The sequence below is a fragment of the Pistacia vera genome, unplaced genomic scaffold (assembly GCF_008641045.1).
Source record: "Pistacia vera cultivar Batoury unplaced genomic scaffold, PisVer_v2 Contig495, whole genome shotgun sequence".
In the NCBI taxonomy this organism is placed as follows: domain Eukaryota; kingdom Viridiplantae; phylum Streptophyta; class Magnoliopsida; order Sapindales; family Anacardiaceae; genus Pistacia; species Pistacia vera.
The window spans coordinates 549,339-569,074 of NW_022196329.1; the positions used below are offsets into that span (position 1 = coordinate 549,339).

The 19,736-nt window shown below is 34.5% G+C and overlaps 1 protein-coding gene across 1 annotated transcript; it reads right to left on the minus strand.

Moving 5' to 3' along the window:
• Positions 1-13,811: 13,811 nt before the first annotated feature.
• LOC116105184 (9-cis-epoxycarotenoid dioxygenase NCED2, chloroplastic) lies at positions 13,812-15,923 on the minus strand. Its single transcript, XM_031391621.1, has one exon. It carries the CDS (start codon positions 15,870-15,872, stop codon positions 14,061-14,063), a length of 1,812 nt encoding a protein of 603 aa, XP_031247481.1. The 5' UTR covers positions 15,873-15,923; the 3' UTR covers positions 13,812-14,060.
• Between the last annotated feature and the right edge of the window lie 3,813 nt (positions 15,924-19,736).

Here is a 19,736-nt window from a genome sequence, read left to right on the forward strand (position 1 = left end):
TGTTACTTCTAGTTTTTGAAGTCAGATATTAAACTTAACTGTGAAAGGACAATCTTGTCAATCTATCATGAGTTAGTATAAATATGAGGTGAATTGATAAAATGGGGATAATAAGAGGGGAAATCCTTTTGTGGGAGATTGAGGGTCAAAATGTCATTCGGCTATCTTATTCACTCTTTCTTTTTGTCCGACCAGAACCAGCTACATACATTCCCTGGGTCTTGAAGATATTCATATGAACCCAAACTGCAAGAGCTCTAACAAAGCCCTCATATTTCTGCATGTTATTATTGAATTTGAAAATTTCATTTAAACCTTGAGTTTTATGAAGCATAAGTGTATTGACCACAGTGAAAAAAATTCATTTATTGTGAGGGAGATGATGATTACTAGATTAAGCTTAAGCAAATACCAAATGGTGAAATTTAAACCCAAACTATTTCAAAGTCCAAAATCCATTAATTTTGGGTTATTTGATGTATTGATAGGCAAGCCCATTTGGCTGTTTTTGCGTTCCACCATTTTTGGTATCCATTTCATGCTGTGTGGTAAAGTGGGATTCATACCTGGACAAGTTGGATGATCAAGTGGCTTCTGCTGAGGCTGAGCATGTGAGTGATTCATCAATTCCTAGACATGGTAATGTGAAGGCCAGTTGTTTTTATTGACCTTCAAAGGGACATGAAAGGGTGGAGGTGGACTAATTTCAACCACTTGCATATGCATCAATGTTGTTGTTTCTACTAAACCTAATTTCATCATTCTCTAAATATTTGTCCCCAATTCCAGCAATACAATTAATCAATTCTTCCCGAGATTGTTGGTCTATCTAGGCATATAGAATTACATTCATTTATTCATAAATGTCTACTTGTTACGATTAATATGTTAGTCTTTTGTATAGTCAACAATCACTCAACTAGGTTAAGAGGTGTTAAAATAGATTTAGACTTTCATCCATTATGAACGATAAAGGGATAAGGTCAAATCACTACTACTAGTATATGGTTAAATGTAACAAAGGTGTCAATTAAGTCATGAGTTGGTTCTACCATGTTACTTATATCTAGGGGTGTCAGCCGAGTCACTTGCAAGCGGCTCAAGCTCGGTTTGGTAAAAGCTCGAGCTCGACTCGTCTTGGCTATAGTGTCGAGCCAGCCAGATTTCGACTCGACTTGAGCTCGATTGGAAAAGCCAAAAAAATGAAGAATTGGCGAGTTTTTTTTAGTGAGCTTGAACTCGAATTTTCAGTCTTGAGCTCAAGCTCGGACTGTCGAGCTCGATTAGCCCAAAACTCGATTCGGCTTGGCTTGTTTACACTCCTACTTATATCTATCCATCCGCCCAACTAAATATAATACTATGATTAAGAATTGGCGAAGACTCATCGATTTGACAACACATAATTAAATTATAGAGAAGCTGAGACCCACCTGCATGTAGAAATATTCCTGATTGCACAAAACGCGTTTATTATTTAAACACAACAAAAATCTTTTCAAAACCAAACAACTGAGATCAGTTTTACTGTCTGCCCGAAACATGCACCAACCATGTCCATTTGCACTATTTTCTTCGCCATGTGACTTGTTTCCTACAAGTTGCAGCCCACTTTACAACAAGTTGCAGCGGCGCTTGATGTGGTCAGGGAAGGAATCAAGATAGTGGGTGGGCAATTGCGTTAATAATTCTTCTCTATATAGTTTATGTTTCAGCTATCTTCCAGAGCGCAAATCTTTCAAGATATGATTTGTCTCTTGCCTTGTCTATTTGATTTGCATTAGAATTAGAATTTACCCATGTGGAATCCGATTGGAATATGTGGATTCGCAAAAAGATTGCTTGATATAAACTATGATTTTATATGTTCTTATGTACCAGCTTTTTGGTCTCCACCTGCAGCCAAATTTTACAGAAGTGGGGTTTCTTTTTTCTCTGATTGCTTTGTCTTTTGCTATTGCACGTGTATGATAATAACTTAGATCGTTTAAAATTCATAATCAAATCAAACCCTTATTTTTTTTTTTTTTTTTTTTTTTTGTTTAAGTAGCATTGTTTAAAAGAAAAGAGAGAAAGAATATCACAAAAAACTATAAAAAACAAGTAGACTATAAAAAAACAAGTTATCCTACCTTTTTTTTGGTTGTAAGTAGCATTGTTAAAGAAAAGAGGAAAGAATATACAAAAGACTATAAAAACATAGACTATAAAAAAACAAGTTATCCTACCTTAAGACAGGTCTTGGTTAAGAAAACCTATGTTCGTCAAACTTAACTATACTAAACTATATTTTCTTTAATTTCCCCACGCCTAGAGATATATAAAATCATCTAGTTAGGTCGGGCCTGAGTTGATCATCTATGAATAATCTTTAATTTACCAAGTTCAATGAATTAAATTAATAAAATGCTTCATTAAAGTGCTGATTCAAGACGTTGCAAACATGTTGAAACTTGTCTTATGCCCTTGGAGACAATGAAAGATACTAAAATGCTTAATTAAAGTGCTGATTAAATAGAAAGGTACTAATTTGTTTGGTATGGAACACTCACTACATCTTAGACAATGAAAGATCGTGAATAATTGTGTCACTCACAAGAAGAAATTTTAAAGAGAAATCAGAGTCCTATAGTATAGAGATAAGGCAATAATGGCCATGCTTGTGTTAGCATCAAGTTTTTGTTAGAAACATGCTTTAAACATGTCGTGATGAGCATGTGATTTCTCTATGATAATGACCATGCAGCGGTTCTCTGCAAGCACAAGGCCCATTGGTAGCCTTTCGGCTTTTCTGTGGAAGCAGTAAAGCTTGACCAACTGCAATATTATGACTCTGTGAGGCATGGCTTTTCAGATACGTTTCTTGTTGTCTCAGATCAATTTTCCAGTATGGGAATTCATTAACGAAATCTACCAATATGGAAAATATGTGGAATCGAATTTGACTTTGTCAGCCGCCCAGTAGATATTTCAGTAACAACGTGTTGTACTTGTTGTTGCCTAATTAGATCCTTTCTTCTTTAATATTATTGAATCTCAAGAGTTTTGCGTTGAATAATTTAAAATCCTGCATCAAATTTATAAGTAAAGAGAATAAGATATCTCACTCATAACATAGACTGATCTGAATTGGATTCTAAGATTCTCAAACAATCCAAAACTATGAACTTTTTTTACCCTTGTGATAAAAAAAATTGGGTTCCTTTAAGATTTGGTTTTCCTTTATATTAATTCTTGTTATAAGATTTAGGCACCAATCGATACAATTTGATTGAGCATAAGATTTCAATGTCCAACTAATCAATATGTATATAGAAGATACAATTATATACGAAGAAGATAAGTTTTTTATGATTGTTTGGTTTGCATAAACAACCTGAAAGAAGTTTTATATAGAGGTGTGACATTGATATATCGAAGTGTAGGTTACAGTGTGGACTGTGTAAAGTGCATTCTTCATCGGTTCAGCACGTTTAACTGACACGGTGTATGGTGTAGTCAGCAAACTTTAATGTTTCTTTTTTCTTTTCTTTTCTCTTTTTTTAAGAAATAAATGAAAAATCAGTTAGGGTTTTGAGTATTCTAATATTTACCCTGGAAGTGTTTATGATAAGAAGTGTTTGTTTATTTTCTACGTTGAAGTGCAAGATTTTGAGACAAAAATTGCTTTAGGTTATTCTCTCTATATAATATCTGAATATATCATCCGAAGCAATATAAATATCGCTTAGTAGGACAATTTCTGAAAGCCGACTAAGATTGAATTCACGTGCTAGCTAACCAGAAAGATGAGGAAAATCTTCGCCAACAGAGCATCTACTTGTGCCCGTTTGCGGCAGTTTGGTGTGCACTGTTCACAAACTTTCGATATTTTTGGGGAGTATTAATGCATGCATAGTCACAAATGGGGTCCAACTGGATTAATTTTCTGAAGAGAGTTTGATTTTGTTTTGGCCAAATTGATCAACACTTTGTTACGTCACTTAGAATCTCATTCATTCAAATCCTATATATCTGTGTGTGTGTCTCCTGAAATTTTGCCCAGTTTGAGAATACGGGCCTATTCAATGTCTCGAATTCATCTGGTCACTGCTAAGTCCTAATTTCTAGCTAGGAGCCTCTCGACAGTTCTATTATTTATTTATTAAATCAAATGAGCTGTGTTATGGAGAAGTCCTGGATCAGGTATAAAGGATAGTAAATATAATATTGAACGAAAATTACGTATATTTATTTATTTCTTTACACATGGTTTCCATTTTATTAGAAATATTGTCTGGTTAGGTTGGCTAGAAAGAGGTCGAAAGGTCAGGGAACGAGAGCTCCCATGCAAGCCGTACGTCAATCTCTTAACTGTTCATGGCATTCAAATTCAATTATATTTCCAACCGAAATCTGGGGAGCCTTTGACGCGTGATACGTGGCTAAGTTTTCTCTTGACACATTCAGATTTTCTGTATATCCACATCCACATTTGGCTATACACATGTTCTCTTCTCCAAGCCCGTGGGAAATTTTGTGACGCTATCGTGAATTTATTGCCTTGTTGTGCTGCCTGCTTGCCGTAGTTTGCGGTGGTTGATAGTGTAGTGATTCACTTTCATTATATATATATGAGAAGGATCACGTTAGCAGCTAGCTGTGATATCCTTGGAGGCTTTCTTGGAGAAGAATGTCTGATGTCATGTTGTCTCTCCTCAACATATGCCTCTTCGAACTGGATATACTACTAATATGTGGAGAAAGCTTCTTCTTACACGTCTGACTACAAATAATAATTTTTTTTTTTAATTTCTTTTACATTAATATCTCCTTGCATAGTTAGTCATCTCTGCCATAGTTTACTTCATTTGGTGTGAAAAGAATAACAATGTGTTTAGCCATGAGAGCAAGACGTCATGTGTGATCATCAATGAGATCTTTTTCATAAAGATCGAGCTACTGACCTAGCAGCCAAATATGCCATCCATCCTTAACTTAGGGCTATCTCGAGTCTGCCCAACTAATTGATCTTGTTTGTTCTGAGCATGTGCCCTCTTGTCGGGCTCCTGTGCCCGTTTCTCTTTTCTGCTTCGTATGAGCTTGTGAGATCCTTTAGGGTGCCATATTGTAACTCAAAGTTCTTTTCTAATACATCTCTACCAACATTATGATTGAGGCATAGATCCATCATCCATCTAATTTGAGCGCGTTGGCTATAATACCACATTGCATACATATGCATTTTATAAGTTTTACGTTTTTTTTGTTTTCTTTTAATTTGCAAGTTTTACATTTATGATTTTACAAATTTTATGTAGATACATTAATACAATAACATATCGTAACAAAACTATTGAAGTCCCACACTGATTAGGCACACTCAAGCCTACTGGTTTATAAGAGGGGGTAATCCTCTAATTCAACAAGACCTTATTGGGTGAAGAGTTCGACCACCTCAAATTCTATAATGGTATCAGAGTCCAGGTTCAGTTAAGCTAAGTCCTTGACTAGTGGGTGAGGAGTTAGTTAGAGCCGACAACTACCTCCAATAACAGGCATGACCCAACATATGAGCTCGACCTTGAGGAGGAGTGTTGAAGTCCCACACCGACTAGGCACACTCAACCCTATTGGTTTATAAGAAGGGGTAATCCTCCTATTCAACAAGGCCTTATTGGGTGAGGAGTCAGACTCACTCAAATTCTATCAAAAGCCTCTAATTTGAGTTTATGCATGGAAAAACTAGGGTAAGNCCCGTGGGAAATTTTGTGACGCTATCGTGAATTTATTGCCTTGTTGTGCTGCCTGCTTGCCGTAGTTTGCGGTGGTTGATAGTGTAGTGATTCACTTTCATTATATATATATTTTTGAGAAGGATCACGTTAGCAGCTAGCTGTGATATCCTTGGAGGCTTTCTTGGAGAAGAATGTCTGATGTCATGTTGTCTCTCCTCAACATATGCCTCTTCGAACTGGATATACTACTAATATGTGGAGAAAGCTTCTTCTTACACGTCTGACTACAAATAATAATTTTTTTTTTTAATTTCTTTTACATTAATATCTCCTTGCATAGTTAGTCATCTCTGCCATAGTTTACTTCATTTGGTGTGAAAAGAATAACAATGTGTTTAGCCATGAGAGCAAGACTTCATGTGTGATCATCAATGAGATCTTTTTCATAAAGATCGAGCTACTGACCTAGCCTCCAAGTATGCCATCCATCCTTAACTTAGGGCTATCTGCCCAACTAATTGATCTTGTTTGTTCTGAGCATGTGCCCTCTTGTCGGGCTCCTGTGCCCTTTTCTCTTTTCTGTTTGGTATGAGTTTGTGAGCTCCTTTAGGGTGCCATATTGTAACTCAAAGTTCTTTTCTAATACATCTCTACCAACATTATGATTGAGGCATAGATCCATCATCCATCTAATTTGAGCGCGTTGGCTATAATACCACATTGCATACATATGCATTTTATAAGTTTTACGTTTTTTTTGTTTTCTTTTAATTTGCAAGTTTTACATTTATGATTTTACAAATTTTATGTAGATACATTAATACAATAACATATCGTAACAAAACTATTGAAGTCCCACACTGATTAGGCACACTCAAGCCTACTGGTTTATAAGAGGGGGTAATCCTCTAATTCAACAAGACCTTATTGGGTGAAGAGTTCGACCACCTCAAATTCTATAATGGTATCAGAGTCCAGGTTCAGTTAAGCTAAGTCCTTGACTAGTGGGTGAGGAGTTAGTTAGAGCCGACAACTACCTCCAATAACAGGCATGACCCAACATATGAGCTCGACCTTGAGGAGGAGTGTTGAAGTCCCACACCGACTAGGCACACTCAACCCTATTGGTTTATAAGAAGGGGTAATCCTCCTATTCAACAAGGCCTTATTGGGTGAGGAGTCAGACTCACTCAAATTCTATCAAAAGCCTCTAATTTGAGTTTATGCATGGAAAAACTAGGGTAAGTTGCACAAGTTATTTACTAATTAGCTACTTATCCTATCGCGAGTTCAAGTTCTTGTCTTTATATTCTAAAGTTTAACTAGCTAGCTTGTTGAGGTTCAGGTTCCACAGTATTGCTGTTTTTAATTTAGGGAGCAAAAAACCCCTACCATATTGGAGAAGATCAGCTTTTCAGTTTTCACTCCAAAAACTAATCTTCCATTGGCACTAAATTATTAATGTAGGCGTTGTTGCTTTCCATTGGCACTACCTCTGAGGAACTAAAGAATGATACATTGATAATCTGCAAACTAAAAAAATATCTGTTATGCTGATGATACTTATCTTTGAACATAATTTAGTTGATATCATTAAGAACATGAACAAAGTATTAAATAATATCCCCTATAAAAAATCTGAAGAAGGCCAAAGTGGAAAAAATACAGGTGGGATTGAGACAAATTCAGTCATAATCATAAGTCAAGTAACTATTAACGGTTCATGAATTAATATAAAGAACACGCTTTCTATAAAGTCTTTTGCTTGCTGTTCTACATTGGCCAATTAGTAGGAGAGATTGCCATTAATGGAATACCCATGATAAATAGACGCAGATATGTTATATAAGTAAAGCTCATGTTTGGTTTGTGTATTAGAAATGAATGGAATAAAAGTATTATGCTTGTACTAAGGGTTGAAGGAATAGAAAACTATTTGTTGCTTTTGGACGAAAATGTCCTTCATTTTTTATTTAATAAATATAGTTTTTATTTTTTATTTAAGTATAAAATTTCGAAATTCAAAAAATCTAAAACATTTAAAATAAAACAAAACTAAACCGGTTAATTTTGCCAGTCAGCAACTTTTTGTCAGGCTGTCAGTGTCACTGTCGGCGCATGAATTATCAAAGACAGTTGATCTATCGACGTGACGTCACGCGCGGTTGCCTTGATCGACGACCATTGCGCTTAATATTGCTACACCGGTTTTCAGTGATTGGGAGATCACCGGCCTCTAATTCGTCACGTGTCAACAATGACACCAATAGCGTGATGGAAAGTCGTCGGCTGGCGACTTTGATCGGCTTTGACAGGTTTGAAATTTTTTAGGTTTTTGAAATATTTAAAAATTTAATTATTTTAACAAAATAATTATTTATTTAATAGTTAAATTATTAATTAATTTCTTTAGAGATAAAGAGAAATTGAGATTTAAAAAGAGTAAACTGGACAGTTTAACATTCCATTACTAGTAATGAATATCATTCTTGATTCCCTATTTTGGAATGTATGCTACTCTATCAATTTTTTTTTTTTTTTTTTTAATGACTGAGGGTGTTCGATTCAGCTTGTGTATACCTAAATTAATCATTTAAGACCGTGAAACTACCGACTGGATAAAAGCTCTAGTGATTACCTCTACATTTTTTACTCTCGTTATGAATGATTCTCAACAATATATACCAAAATAGCCACAAGATAAAGAATATAGACCATTAATATATATGATCCCAATTGATCTTATATTAACGAAATTTGTAGTGGTCGTCAATGTGCTGTTATATTAAACTGTTGGCTCTAATGTTAGTTGGAAGAGGATAAACACATATATATAGATATATATATATAATTTAATGTTTGACCGACCACAAGCAAGGTACACTTTTAGGGTTTCTTTTGTGTATTTTATACGATTGGTGTTATAATGTCAATGCCCACCACTTAAATTTATACAATTTTTTTTCTGGATTTTAAGGTTTCTTTTAGTTTTCTAGGTTTTATTTATTCTTATCCTCAGACCACAATGGAAGTTCTATACCTATCCATCCAATGGAAGTGGATAAAGCAAGAGTGGCCACTCCCTCTGAAAATGAAAGTCTCAGCTGATAATTTATATAAATAATGTTTCATTAGAAGACTAGGGGATGGGGTTTGGTAAATGTGAAGATGACATAAGATAATAAATATATAAATAATTTGTCGTAACGTAAATGCACAAACCTTTTTATAAGTTTATGTATTGTTTATCAACTGAATTAAGCATATTAAAATTGCACTGTAAATTTTATAATGTTTGTGCTTGAATGAAATCATTATTTTTTCCTTTAACAATGGTAGAAGTTTACATCACTGTCTTCGTCATGGTCCACAGATTTTCAGTATTCTCTGAAAAGGATCTGTCGGTAATCCAGCTCTCTCGTTCTTTCCTTCTTTCTTTCTTTCAAGGATTAGAATTAACAAAGTGAAAGGTGTGGCCTCCACTTCATTTTCTTGAGCCAAAAAATAAATAAATAAATAACTACAGGGGAAGCGACGACGTGTCCGCCCGCCGCAATCGTGCACTGATAAAAATTTCAGAGTTACTGAGATTTCGGCCTTTTTGTCAGGACGAACCAACACCTACCAAACCAAGGACGGCCGTTGTCGACTCTGACGCGACCATTTTTCAGCAACGTCACTTTTTCTCTTTCTTCGATCCTTTTTTTTTTTTTTTAATCGATTAATATATTACGTGTACTTCCTCTCTTCTCGTTTTTTGATTTCATTCTTTTGTTTTCACGTGTGTTCCACTTCCATATCTCTCCATACACTGTTCCAACTTTAATTTTATTGGAAATTTTTAAATTATATTTTAGCTTTTCATTCAATTTTTTATACCCATATAGTTTGACTACAATTTTAGCTTTATATATTTACAGGGTATATTGAAATTTCAGAAATCTAAATTATAATTTATCCATTATTTTCTGTTTGTATTTTGGTAGTGGGAATTAATTTTTTTTTTTTAAGTATACGAGGTATTCAGACGAGTCTATTTAATTATTTTTTGGTTGTGAGAATTAATTATTAGTATTATTTTTAGGTATTTAAAGTATCAGACTCACAGGTATGCTTGCCACTCAAGCAAATTTTGGTAAGTAGGACATTTTCAGAACATGATTGAAGTTTCAACTAAGTTTTTTCTAGTAGATTCTATATTATAGCATTTCAACTCTATTTCTTGGGCGGTGAGGAGCATTTGACTACTTGAGCAGACCTTTAAAAGCCACAGAAAAATCATGCGCGGTATGGCTAGCCATTCAAGACTTCAAGTCGAAGAATAGTAAGGGTGGATTTTCTATTTTTATCATATCTTATTTTTATCATCTTCAAAATACATATTTATTTCTTTATTCTAAAAATATTATTATATTTTATTTTATTTTTTAAACCCTTAAATTATTAATTTAACTAATCACTCCTAAAAAAAGTTTAGAAATTGACAAAAATAACCTCATCTACCCATATTTATCAGATTTCAATCACCACCGTCAAAAAGTGGTCAGAATCTAGTATAATAGTACACTATTGACTGGATCTAGCCAGTAGTGTGTGGATATAGCCTTTTTTCGCCAGATCCACCATGGATCTGGTAGAAAAATACCATATCTATGGTCAAAGATCTGGCTATTGACAGTTAGATCTTTGGCCGTAGCTAGTCGTCAATGATAGCCAAGATATGACCGTCGTTGACGACCAAACGCAGTCAGATCTAACTATCAATGACCAGATCTAGTTGTAGATCTGACCTTTTCTGGATAAAGCCACAGTGGATCTAACTAAAAAAAGTTATCTCGACTCATGATCGGCCAAATCCAGTCGATCGAACTTGCCAATTACCGATAATTAATGGGTGGATGAAGGTGTTTTTGTAATTTTTAATGTTTTTATTACAGAGATATTTAGAAATTTACAAACACATAGAATATTTTTATTAAATTTTAAATTTTACCTCAGTTATTATTATCCCATTCTTACTTTTTTTTTTTTTTTAAATACTATCCAAAATACTAGCACCTCAGTTATATATTATTTATGCCTTGTAAATTTGTAATCTGGTAAAGGCTCACAATTAATATAAATTGTGAATAACAAATACTGACAGTACTAAAAGTAAAAGTTTCAGATTGCAGAGAATAGTCAATTCATAAGTTTCAGCTGGTAGTGATGAAGTGACAACCGCAGCTTCCCCGTAAGTAACATTTAACTGGACCTGCAAAAACAGTCCATTAGTCTTACTTGAATATGATACATCAACATCACCTTTTTTTTTTTTTTTTTTTTTAAGAATAATTCTCAATATATAAACTATATACAAAACAAACCGACATGATATGAAATTAATAAAAAAGTGAATGAAAATAAAAAATCTATCTCAAATGAATGATGTTGTAAGTAAATTTAATACATAAGTTTGTTATATAAGAGTTTCTATACATACTTTATATTTGTAATTTTATTTTTCTTCTGTCATGAGACATATGTATACATACATTTAATTTATTAATGAATCGAATAATTTAAGTAATTAATATTTAACTGTAACTTTATTCAGTGCATGGCTATTGGTCGGCTATGGCAGCTTAGACTCCCGTCTATGACAAAATATTGTTTCATATATATATATATATATGTTTGTGCTTTGAGTGCTCGAACTTTTGTCATTTGATACATTCAAAAAGATACAATATATATATGAAACAATATTAATAGCGGTTGGCAGTGTCCACAGCGGCTGATATAATTAATTACCCTAATCTTGTTATTAATATTTTGATCAAAGTCTTCTTAATTACAGTTAATAATGGTGAGTCTTCAAAACTCTATATATATATATATATGATTAATACTAATGGTCGCTGGGAACTTGTGCATACGGTGACAAGTTCTAAAAATTGTCTATTACCCTCATAGGTGTGAAAGCAGTCGAGGAAATTTATTGAGGGAAGCAATGAGGGACCAACATTAGAGACCTTAATAAAGCAGATAATGGGACCAAATAAATTAATTTATATATGATGGAAAATCACTGTATTTAATTGGCAATTTCAACCTATCAGGTTGCAGCCAAATGCACATTAATAGCGGTTGGCAGTATTAATATTTTGATCAAAGTCTTCTTAATTACAGTTAATAATGGTGATTCTTCAAAACTTGTTCCAGCAAAGGACCAAAAAAATAAGATGAAGAGTCGCAGTTTTTGTCTTGGTAGTTGAATATTGATCACGTGGTGGGCACTGAGGTTTCTTGTAAGAGAATAGGTAAAGTTTCTGGAAGTATATTACTGCATGCGCAAAGGATAATAATAATGTTTTGCATGGATTTGATTTAAGAAGAAAATTCACAGGTCGGTGGATCCATTTGTTACGAAAATTATTCTAATTCAATGTTTTGAAAGAGAAAAAATAAATAAAAAAATAAAAGTAGGGTTTTGTTATTAGTCTTCTTCTAAGTGATCTTTTCGAGAATAAGAGACTTTTTGAACAACCTGCGATAAAGCTTTAGTGGGACATTTTTGCTTCCTCCCTCTCTCTCTAAATTACAAACCTAAACATCCAAAGTAACTGTCATTGCCCACAAAACACCTTTTCTAAAGTTGTGGCTAACATTGATTCTGCGGCAAAATAAAGAATATTAAATAAATATTTCGGGTTTTCATTATATATTTATGACCATACGTTTCAAGAACTGAATTGAAGAACATGCCTTCCTTTTTATAATTCTCACGTGATTCATTAAAAAGGATAAAAAATGTACAGAAAGATCATAAAAAACCGATCATCCTACCTCAAAACAGGTCCTGGGATAAGAATAAAAACACAAACCTAATAGGCTGATGAGATAGAGGAGAGGAACAAGCAAAAGAATACAAAAATAAAAACATCTTATCACAGGACATGTCTGGATTTAAAAAAAAAAAACTGCTATACACAACATCATTTAATTCATATTTCATGGTCGTTTTCGCAAGTAGACAAGATTGCATATGGATGGCTAATTCACACACAAAAATCTCTTGATTAAAAATTTACTTGGTGAAATTATTAATCGATAATTAGTCAATGGGTATCAACTTTCTTTTTACATAAAGTCAATAGCCTTCTGGAAATGGCATCTCCTGCTTTCCCCGGCAAACATGTTTCATGATATTGAAAGATGTCCAATTACATTGAGTGGGTTGGTGACGTAGCTGGGCCACAATCCCCTGATGCAATCTCATTTCGATTTTGATCGGAAGGAAAATTCATTCATTATGTATTTGATCGGGTGATGAGTCAGACGCACCTCAATTTCTATCGTTACGTCTCAATCAAGTTACCAAGTTGGCCAAATTATTAGCCATTTCATTTTTTTTCAATTATTAATAAAGCTGTTAATTGTATTATTTCCTGAACGTGCCCCAATGATTTCTTGAGTCAGAGAATTGCAGGCCAAAATAATATTAGTTCTGAAAGGAGAAACGAAGAAAGATGTAATAGAAGAAGAACAGAATTTGCAAGACGACAATATATATCCAAAAAGGTGCTGAAGTATTATATAGAAATTGGCAAATTTGTGAAACTGATAAGCGAGACATTTGTCATATCGTATCAGTCCTTAATATCTCCACACGTGATATGTGTACTACTGCATTTACGTCTCCAAGTCTAAGTCTAAGAATTCTATTGCTCGAGTTTATAAAATTATCGAATAGGTAAAAATTTTTAGTAATCACTTTTATAACTGTTGGGAGAAAGTCGATCTGAATAGTTTTTAAATTTTTTTTGTTTTTTTATTATCAAGTTATTTAATAGTGATTTAAAAAAATTAAATCTTAAAAAATAATTTAGTCAAACAGTTTATTTTCGACAAAATTTGAGCCGCAATCGGCGAAAGTGCAAAAAATTTCAATGATATATTTATATTATATATAACAAGAAAGAGATTATTGGTTCTTTAAGGCTACGTGCATTAAATATTTTATCGACAAAACTCAAAAGAGAAGAAGTTTGATACAATGAGAGAGATAATATTCTCTTTCTTTTACAAAGGTAAATAATTTTAAAATACAAAATTCAAAAGAGAAACAGAAACCAGCTGAGCTCGAATTCTACCTATATGTCATAAGCTACAAGCTGGTTCCTTGGAAACTACAATAATAATGACAATAAACGTAACAAAAACAAAAGGGTTGCTAGGGTTTTCAAATCTCCAGGAGAATCCGAGGACCTGTCTTCTCTGACGCATCGATCCCTATGTTAAAATCTCCCAGTAATTTTCTCAAAAACTCACCAACAACACATTTCACAAAAACCTTTTCCTCTATGCTTGGTTCACCAAATCCTTTGCCTCCACAAACGTTCCATGAAAACCGTACGGTACTCTTGAAGGTAACTTAACCGAAGCTTCAAGCTGTAAATTATTGGCGTTCACAATCTGTAGCTCTGATTTCCATGTCTTCTCGTTGTGAACAAATGCAAGAATATAACCATCATCTTCATTTTCAGAATTTGCATCTGTTGGTAGGAAAAATGGCTCACCACCGTATTTTCTATCACCATAAATGTATTTTTTTACCTCTCCAGTAGAAAGATCCACTTTGGCAAAACCTGATACTTTTGGCCACGGCTCAGCAATGGCAAGATAAGCAAACCGGGTTTTTCTCCCGAGTCGGTTCCGGTTCACCATTCCAGCCTCTAAGTTCACTTGGTCAGATTGAGAAAGTATGGGTCGGCGTGTGGACTTACCAGTCTTTAAATTTAGCCGAATTTCAGATAACACACTCTTCAAACTCTCGTCACATTCATTGAAAATTGAGTCAGCCGGTGTCATGCATGATCCTATAACGACAACTTCATCAGATTCCGGTTCCTCCCAAGCGTTCCACAAATGGAAACAAAACGTATCCGGTGATTCAATCCAAATTATATCTTTAGCATCAGTCGCATTTTTCGCCAGAATCCCAAACCTGGACTTCTTGTTCTTGTCATATATCACCGGAGACCCTCCCTTTATCATTTCTTGAAGCTTGAACACAACTTGCTGATCCGGGATCACCACAAAATTCTCAGTGATAGCGAAATCATGCATCATGGTTGGCATTTCAAGAGGAATTTCAACGTCCGGTGACTTCGTTCCATCCGGAGAAAATCGGAAGTATTTAAGATAAGGCTTTTGAACGACATCATAGCTCAAAGAAAACAATTCTTTGGAAATTGGATCAACTTTAGGGTGAGCTATCATAGTTGAAGTTAATTGTTCATCAAAATTGTATCTTCCAACAGTTTCAAGATCACCTGAAGAAGAAATACGCACTTGGTAAGGAAGATCATCTTCTGACATGGCGAGCAAACGGTTATTGAAATAAACTAAGCCGGCGTTAGCCACTCCAGTGCCTTGTTTGTGATCAAGAAGACCGAAAAGTCCTCTTGCATAGAACAACAAGAGACGAGCTACACCATTGTGGCCGTGTAATTCGCCTATGGCTTTAGGAAACACTGGGCGACCAAGCTCTTTCTCTTGAACTAATCTTTGTGTTTCGGTGAAACGACAGGCGTAGCTTGCGTTTCCGTTGTCAATGCTAACGGCGTGAACCATGCCGTCACCGTCAAAGAAGTGGTGACCAGCGACCGGCTGGAATAAAGGGTTGGCGCCGTTACGAATATAAACGCCGTTAATGCATTTGGGGATGGAACCAGTGACTGGGAGAGAGTGCTGGACGGGCTGTTCCAGTACCGGAGCGAAGTTTCCACAGATTTGAACACGTGGGTCAGCGGTCTTGGGGAGTGGGTGTTGGCGCTCGCGTGTGATCAACGCGCTTTCAGCCATGTCAAAGGCCATGGCTGCAGCTCGTTGAAGCAGGTTCCACTGATGGTGGGTCTTTGTGGGTTTTACGGGAGAGTTTTCTTTGGGGATTACTTGGTTTTGGTAAGGTTGTTTAGGGAAATGGAGGACTGAAGGAGAGTGTAAAGCAGAGTATACCCTACTATTGGGCTTCTTCTTCTTTAAGGTGATGGACTTTGATGAAAAGCCCAAATCTACAAAAGAAGATGATGAAGAAGAAGAAGAGAAAGGATGAAGAAGCTGAGATTTAGCCCAACTATTAGAGTTGGGTGTTAGTGTAGAAGCAGCCATGGCTTTTTAGCTTTGATTGTCGTCTCAGGTTGAAGGCAAAGAGGAGAGTTTTGTATTGAGAGAGAGAGAGAGAGTGGAGTGCGTTTTGGGGGAAATATGGAGAGAAAAATTGGGTATAAATAGAGTTTGAGGAAATGGTGATGAAAGAGAGAGAAAACTTATTAACGTTTGCTTGAAGTAGAGGTCCAACTCAGACATCTAAGAGAACACCACGTGGTGGATTTGTGGAAAGGGCACTTGGGGATTGATTGACATTACATTAGACATTAAGACTAGACTAGAAAAAGGGTGTTTTTCATTATTTTTTTATTTTAAGAAAATTAAAAATAAAATAAAATAAGAATTTTAGGTTGCTTATGACACAACACAACTAAATATTTAAGGGGCTATAATTGGATGGAATCCTAAAATTAAGGACCAATAAGAGTTAAGTGTTTTGTAATGAGAGAAACACGAAGAGAAATAGTGAAAATTCAGTGAGGAAAAGCCCATTAATTGTAATTATTTTTTTTTTTTGTTTTGTTGGTTGGTCTTCTTTTAATTAACTCCGCGTTTTGCCCTTCCCACAGAGGACAGAGACAGAGGCCGAATTCGCTCGACTCGACCCCCAACCACGTGGCCGTTTTCCACTCCCTTTCAACCACAAATCTTGGTCAAAATCACTTAGCCCCACACGCTCTCTCTCTCTCTCTCTTTACCCGTCTCTTCTATTTCATTTCATATTCATTCGTACAACACAAAACGGTCATCCCCAACAGTGAGCTACTGTATATATAAAAGAAGAGAACAGAGACCCCTCTCTGATCACTCTCTCTTCTTTCTATCAACATCCTTGAGCCCATTTGCCTGCGATCACCACACTCCGTACAAAACAAACCATTATCTCTCTTCTCTTCTCTTCTTTGTTCTTTCTTTGCCTAATTTCTCATTAATTTACTTTTAAATTTGATTTTTTTACCGTCATTTTAATCGCCTTCTGTCAATGCATGGTATTAATTCAACAAATTTGTGTTTAGGGTTCTGATTTTTTATCGCCTTCTATCAATGTATGGTATTTAATTTGCTTAAAAGAAAATAAACTATACAGAAAACTAAGGATATACCATATACCTCCAGAAGACGTCTAGAGAATATTAAATTAGATGTGCCCATCTTTTTGGGAAAAACCGCTCAAAAGGGAGTACACAAGCTCTAAACAAAGGAGGGAGATGGGCTTAAACACCCTAACAGAGCTCTTAGATTCAAACCAAACAGAAAAGAGAAACTGGTAAAGACGCACAACCAGAGCGCACAAGCTCAGAACAAACAAGACCCATTAGTTAGGTAGAGTCCAAATGGCTCTAAGCTGATGATGGATGGCATACTTGGAGGCTAGGTCAAAATTTGCGTAGCTCTATCTACATTTCAAGTCAAACATTCTCGTGTTTTGAAGGAATATATATATATATATATATATATATATATGTACTTTGGCTTATTAAATAGATATTAAAATTTTTAATAAAATAGTTGATAGAGGGGGATGGTTTCAATAATATCTCACTTATCATAAGTGTCACGTCAACAAAAAAAAATCTATACAACTAAAATAAATATCATCTTCAAATAGTTGTAATTTTTAACGTATGCCACTCAAATATTACATTTTCATGTTAAATAAGTTATTATAAATATTGAAAATTATAGGTTATGATCAATATCTAATATGCACTTATCAATTGATCCATGTCGTATTAAATAGAGTATGGGAATATTTGTTACAGCATCAAATATGAAAATAACATTTTCGATATTTTACAAAAGATAAAACGGTGTAGCATTAAATATAGAGGTCCCACAATGGGTTCATCTATGCGGAAAAAAACGAATTCAATTTCACAATTGTAGCATTCAAGACGAAAGATGAAGCAATTAATGCTGGAGATAGCTAATCGTGTTATCCATTTGGATTGTAGTTAATTCTCTACCTGCGGTCCTCACCGGACCAACCGGCGACATTGTCAAGGGCCACCGGACAAAGAAGGATGAAAACGATGGCTGACCCTGATGCCTATCCGTTCTCCTTTTAAACCTTTCTCTTTAACATGAACCAAAAGTTGTGGATGTTATGGAAAACTTTTAGCTCTAAAGAATTGGCTTGTCGAATATTTAGAAATTTTTTTAACATCTTGTGACCTCTTCCCTTTTCGCCTCGTATTCTTCTTGATAATGTGACAATCCCACCATGGCAATTTAATAAAAAAAAGCTTAATATAAACTAAAACGATTTAAGAATTAATAAAAATCAGGGCACAAACAATTTATGGGTGGCCAAGTGGTTCGATAAGGATTCTTAGATGTATTACTCAAGAGATCATAAGTTCGAGTTCTTCCTCGATTACTAATAAGGGTAGTCACTGAAAATTTTACCATATCGGTAATTCCAAAGTCCCAAGGAATTAGTTGATATTGCAAGTAAGCTACCCGAACACTCCTGATCATTAAAAAAAAAAAAAAAAAAAAAAAAATCAGGGCACATGCATAAATAAAGCATATAATTTGCTGCTCCATTTTGTTCCTTTTTTTAATTTTTTTTAATTTTATATAATACAATATTGTTAACTACCATATATAAACAAAATCAAAGGGGGATTAGGAGAAAATATTCTCTGTAAAAACTTAATTATTGTTAATATTATTAATAATGTATATCTTATACTCCTCCATTGGGGAGCAAGTGAAAGTTAGGTGTCCTAATTATATACAGCATTGTATATCTGTTCATATTGTCAGTTTTCGGAAGCAAATCTTTCATGTAAAGATTTCATCTCTCTTAAATTAAGAAAAGAGCTTTCTCTTTGTCTTGAGTTAATGATAAGAGACCTCTAACCTCCAATGATAAACTTACAGATACCTCCTCCTTTTACTTTTTTTTTTCTAATTAATATATAATTAATCAAAAAAGTTTAGTCCCCCCTCATGTCATGGATGACCCTTAGCAGCAGCAACTGCAAAATTTATATCCTTCTTTATCATATATTTATAAATTAATAACACTAAATGGGCAGACATAGATGCTCTTTTCAAATAATACTGCGCTCCTCCATTCATTTTCTGACATTACATATATATCCAGATGTCGAACATTTATTCTTAATATAATGTTAATTCGTGATAATATAATATAATGTTAACCCTTTTCATGGTTATTTCGAAAGGTATAGTTGTTTGAGATTTCAATAGTGCAGTGATGGTCGTATAAATTGATCGAAAAGCGAGAGAGAAGGATAGTTGAATTAGGGTTATATAAATTAATTTTTCTGCTTCGTCCAAGGTTAAGGTTGATGTATCTTAGGATCGAGAGCACATGTAAATGAAATTCCAGTGATGTATTTTTCTCATAAGATAATCAGATGATTAGATTGCATACATGATAAAGAAGATTTTGTTGTTGGCAAAGATTCTTAAATTTCAAAATATTTATTTTACTTTGCATGGCAGTAGGTGAGGCCGCGCCGCTCAAGGGAAACTTTATATACATATAATCATCTAAACCATTTCTCTCAAATCATATCAAACTAAGATCTTTCAGAGTTGTCATATATTCCATGACAATTTTTGTTTCATTTTTATTTTAAATCCCTTCTTCTTGGTTACAATATAATAAACAATTAATTTGCCAAAGTGTCCAAATCCATCCACTCATGCTCACCTTGAAAGATTAGTGAGTAACACGAACCAATAACAATATTAAACATACAAATCACAAATAGTAAAGAGTAAAAAAACCACGCTCGATTTTATTCTGGTTCGCTCAATTAACAGACTATATCTAGTAGAGTTAATATTATTGCAATACTGTCTCACCTCTCTCGTTTACAATGA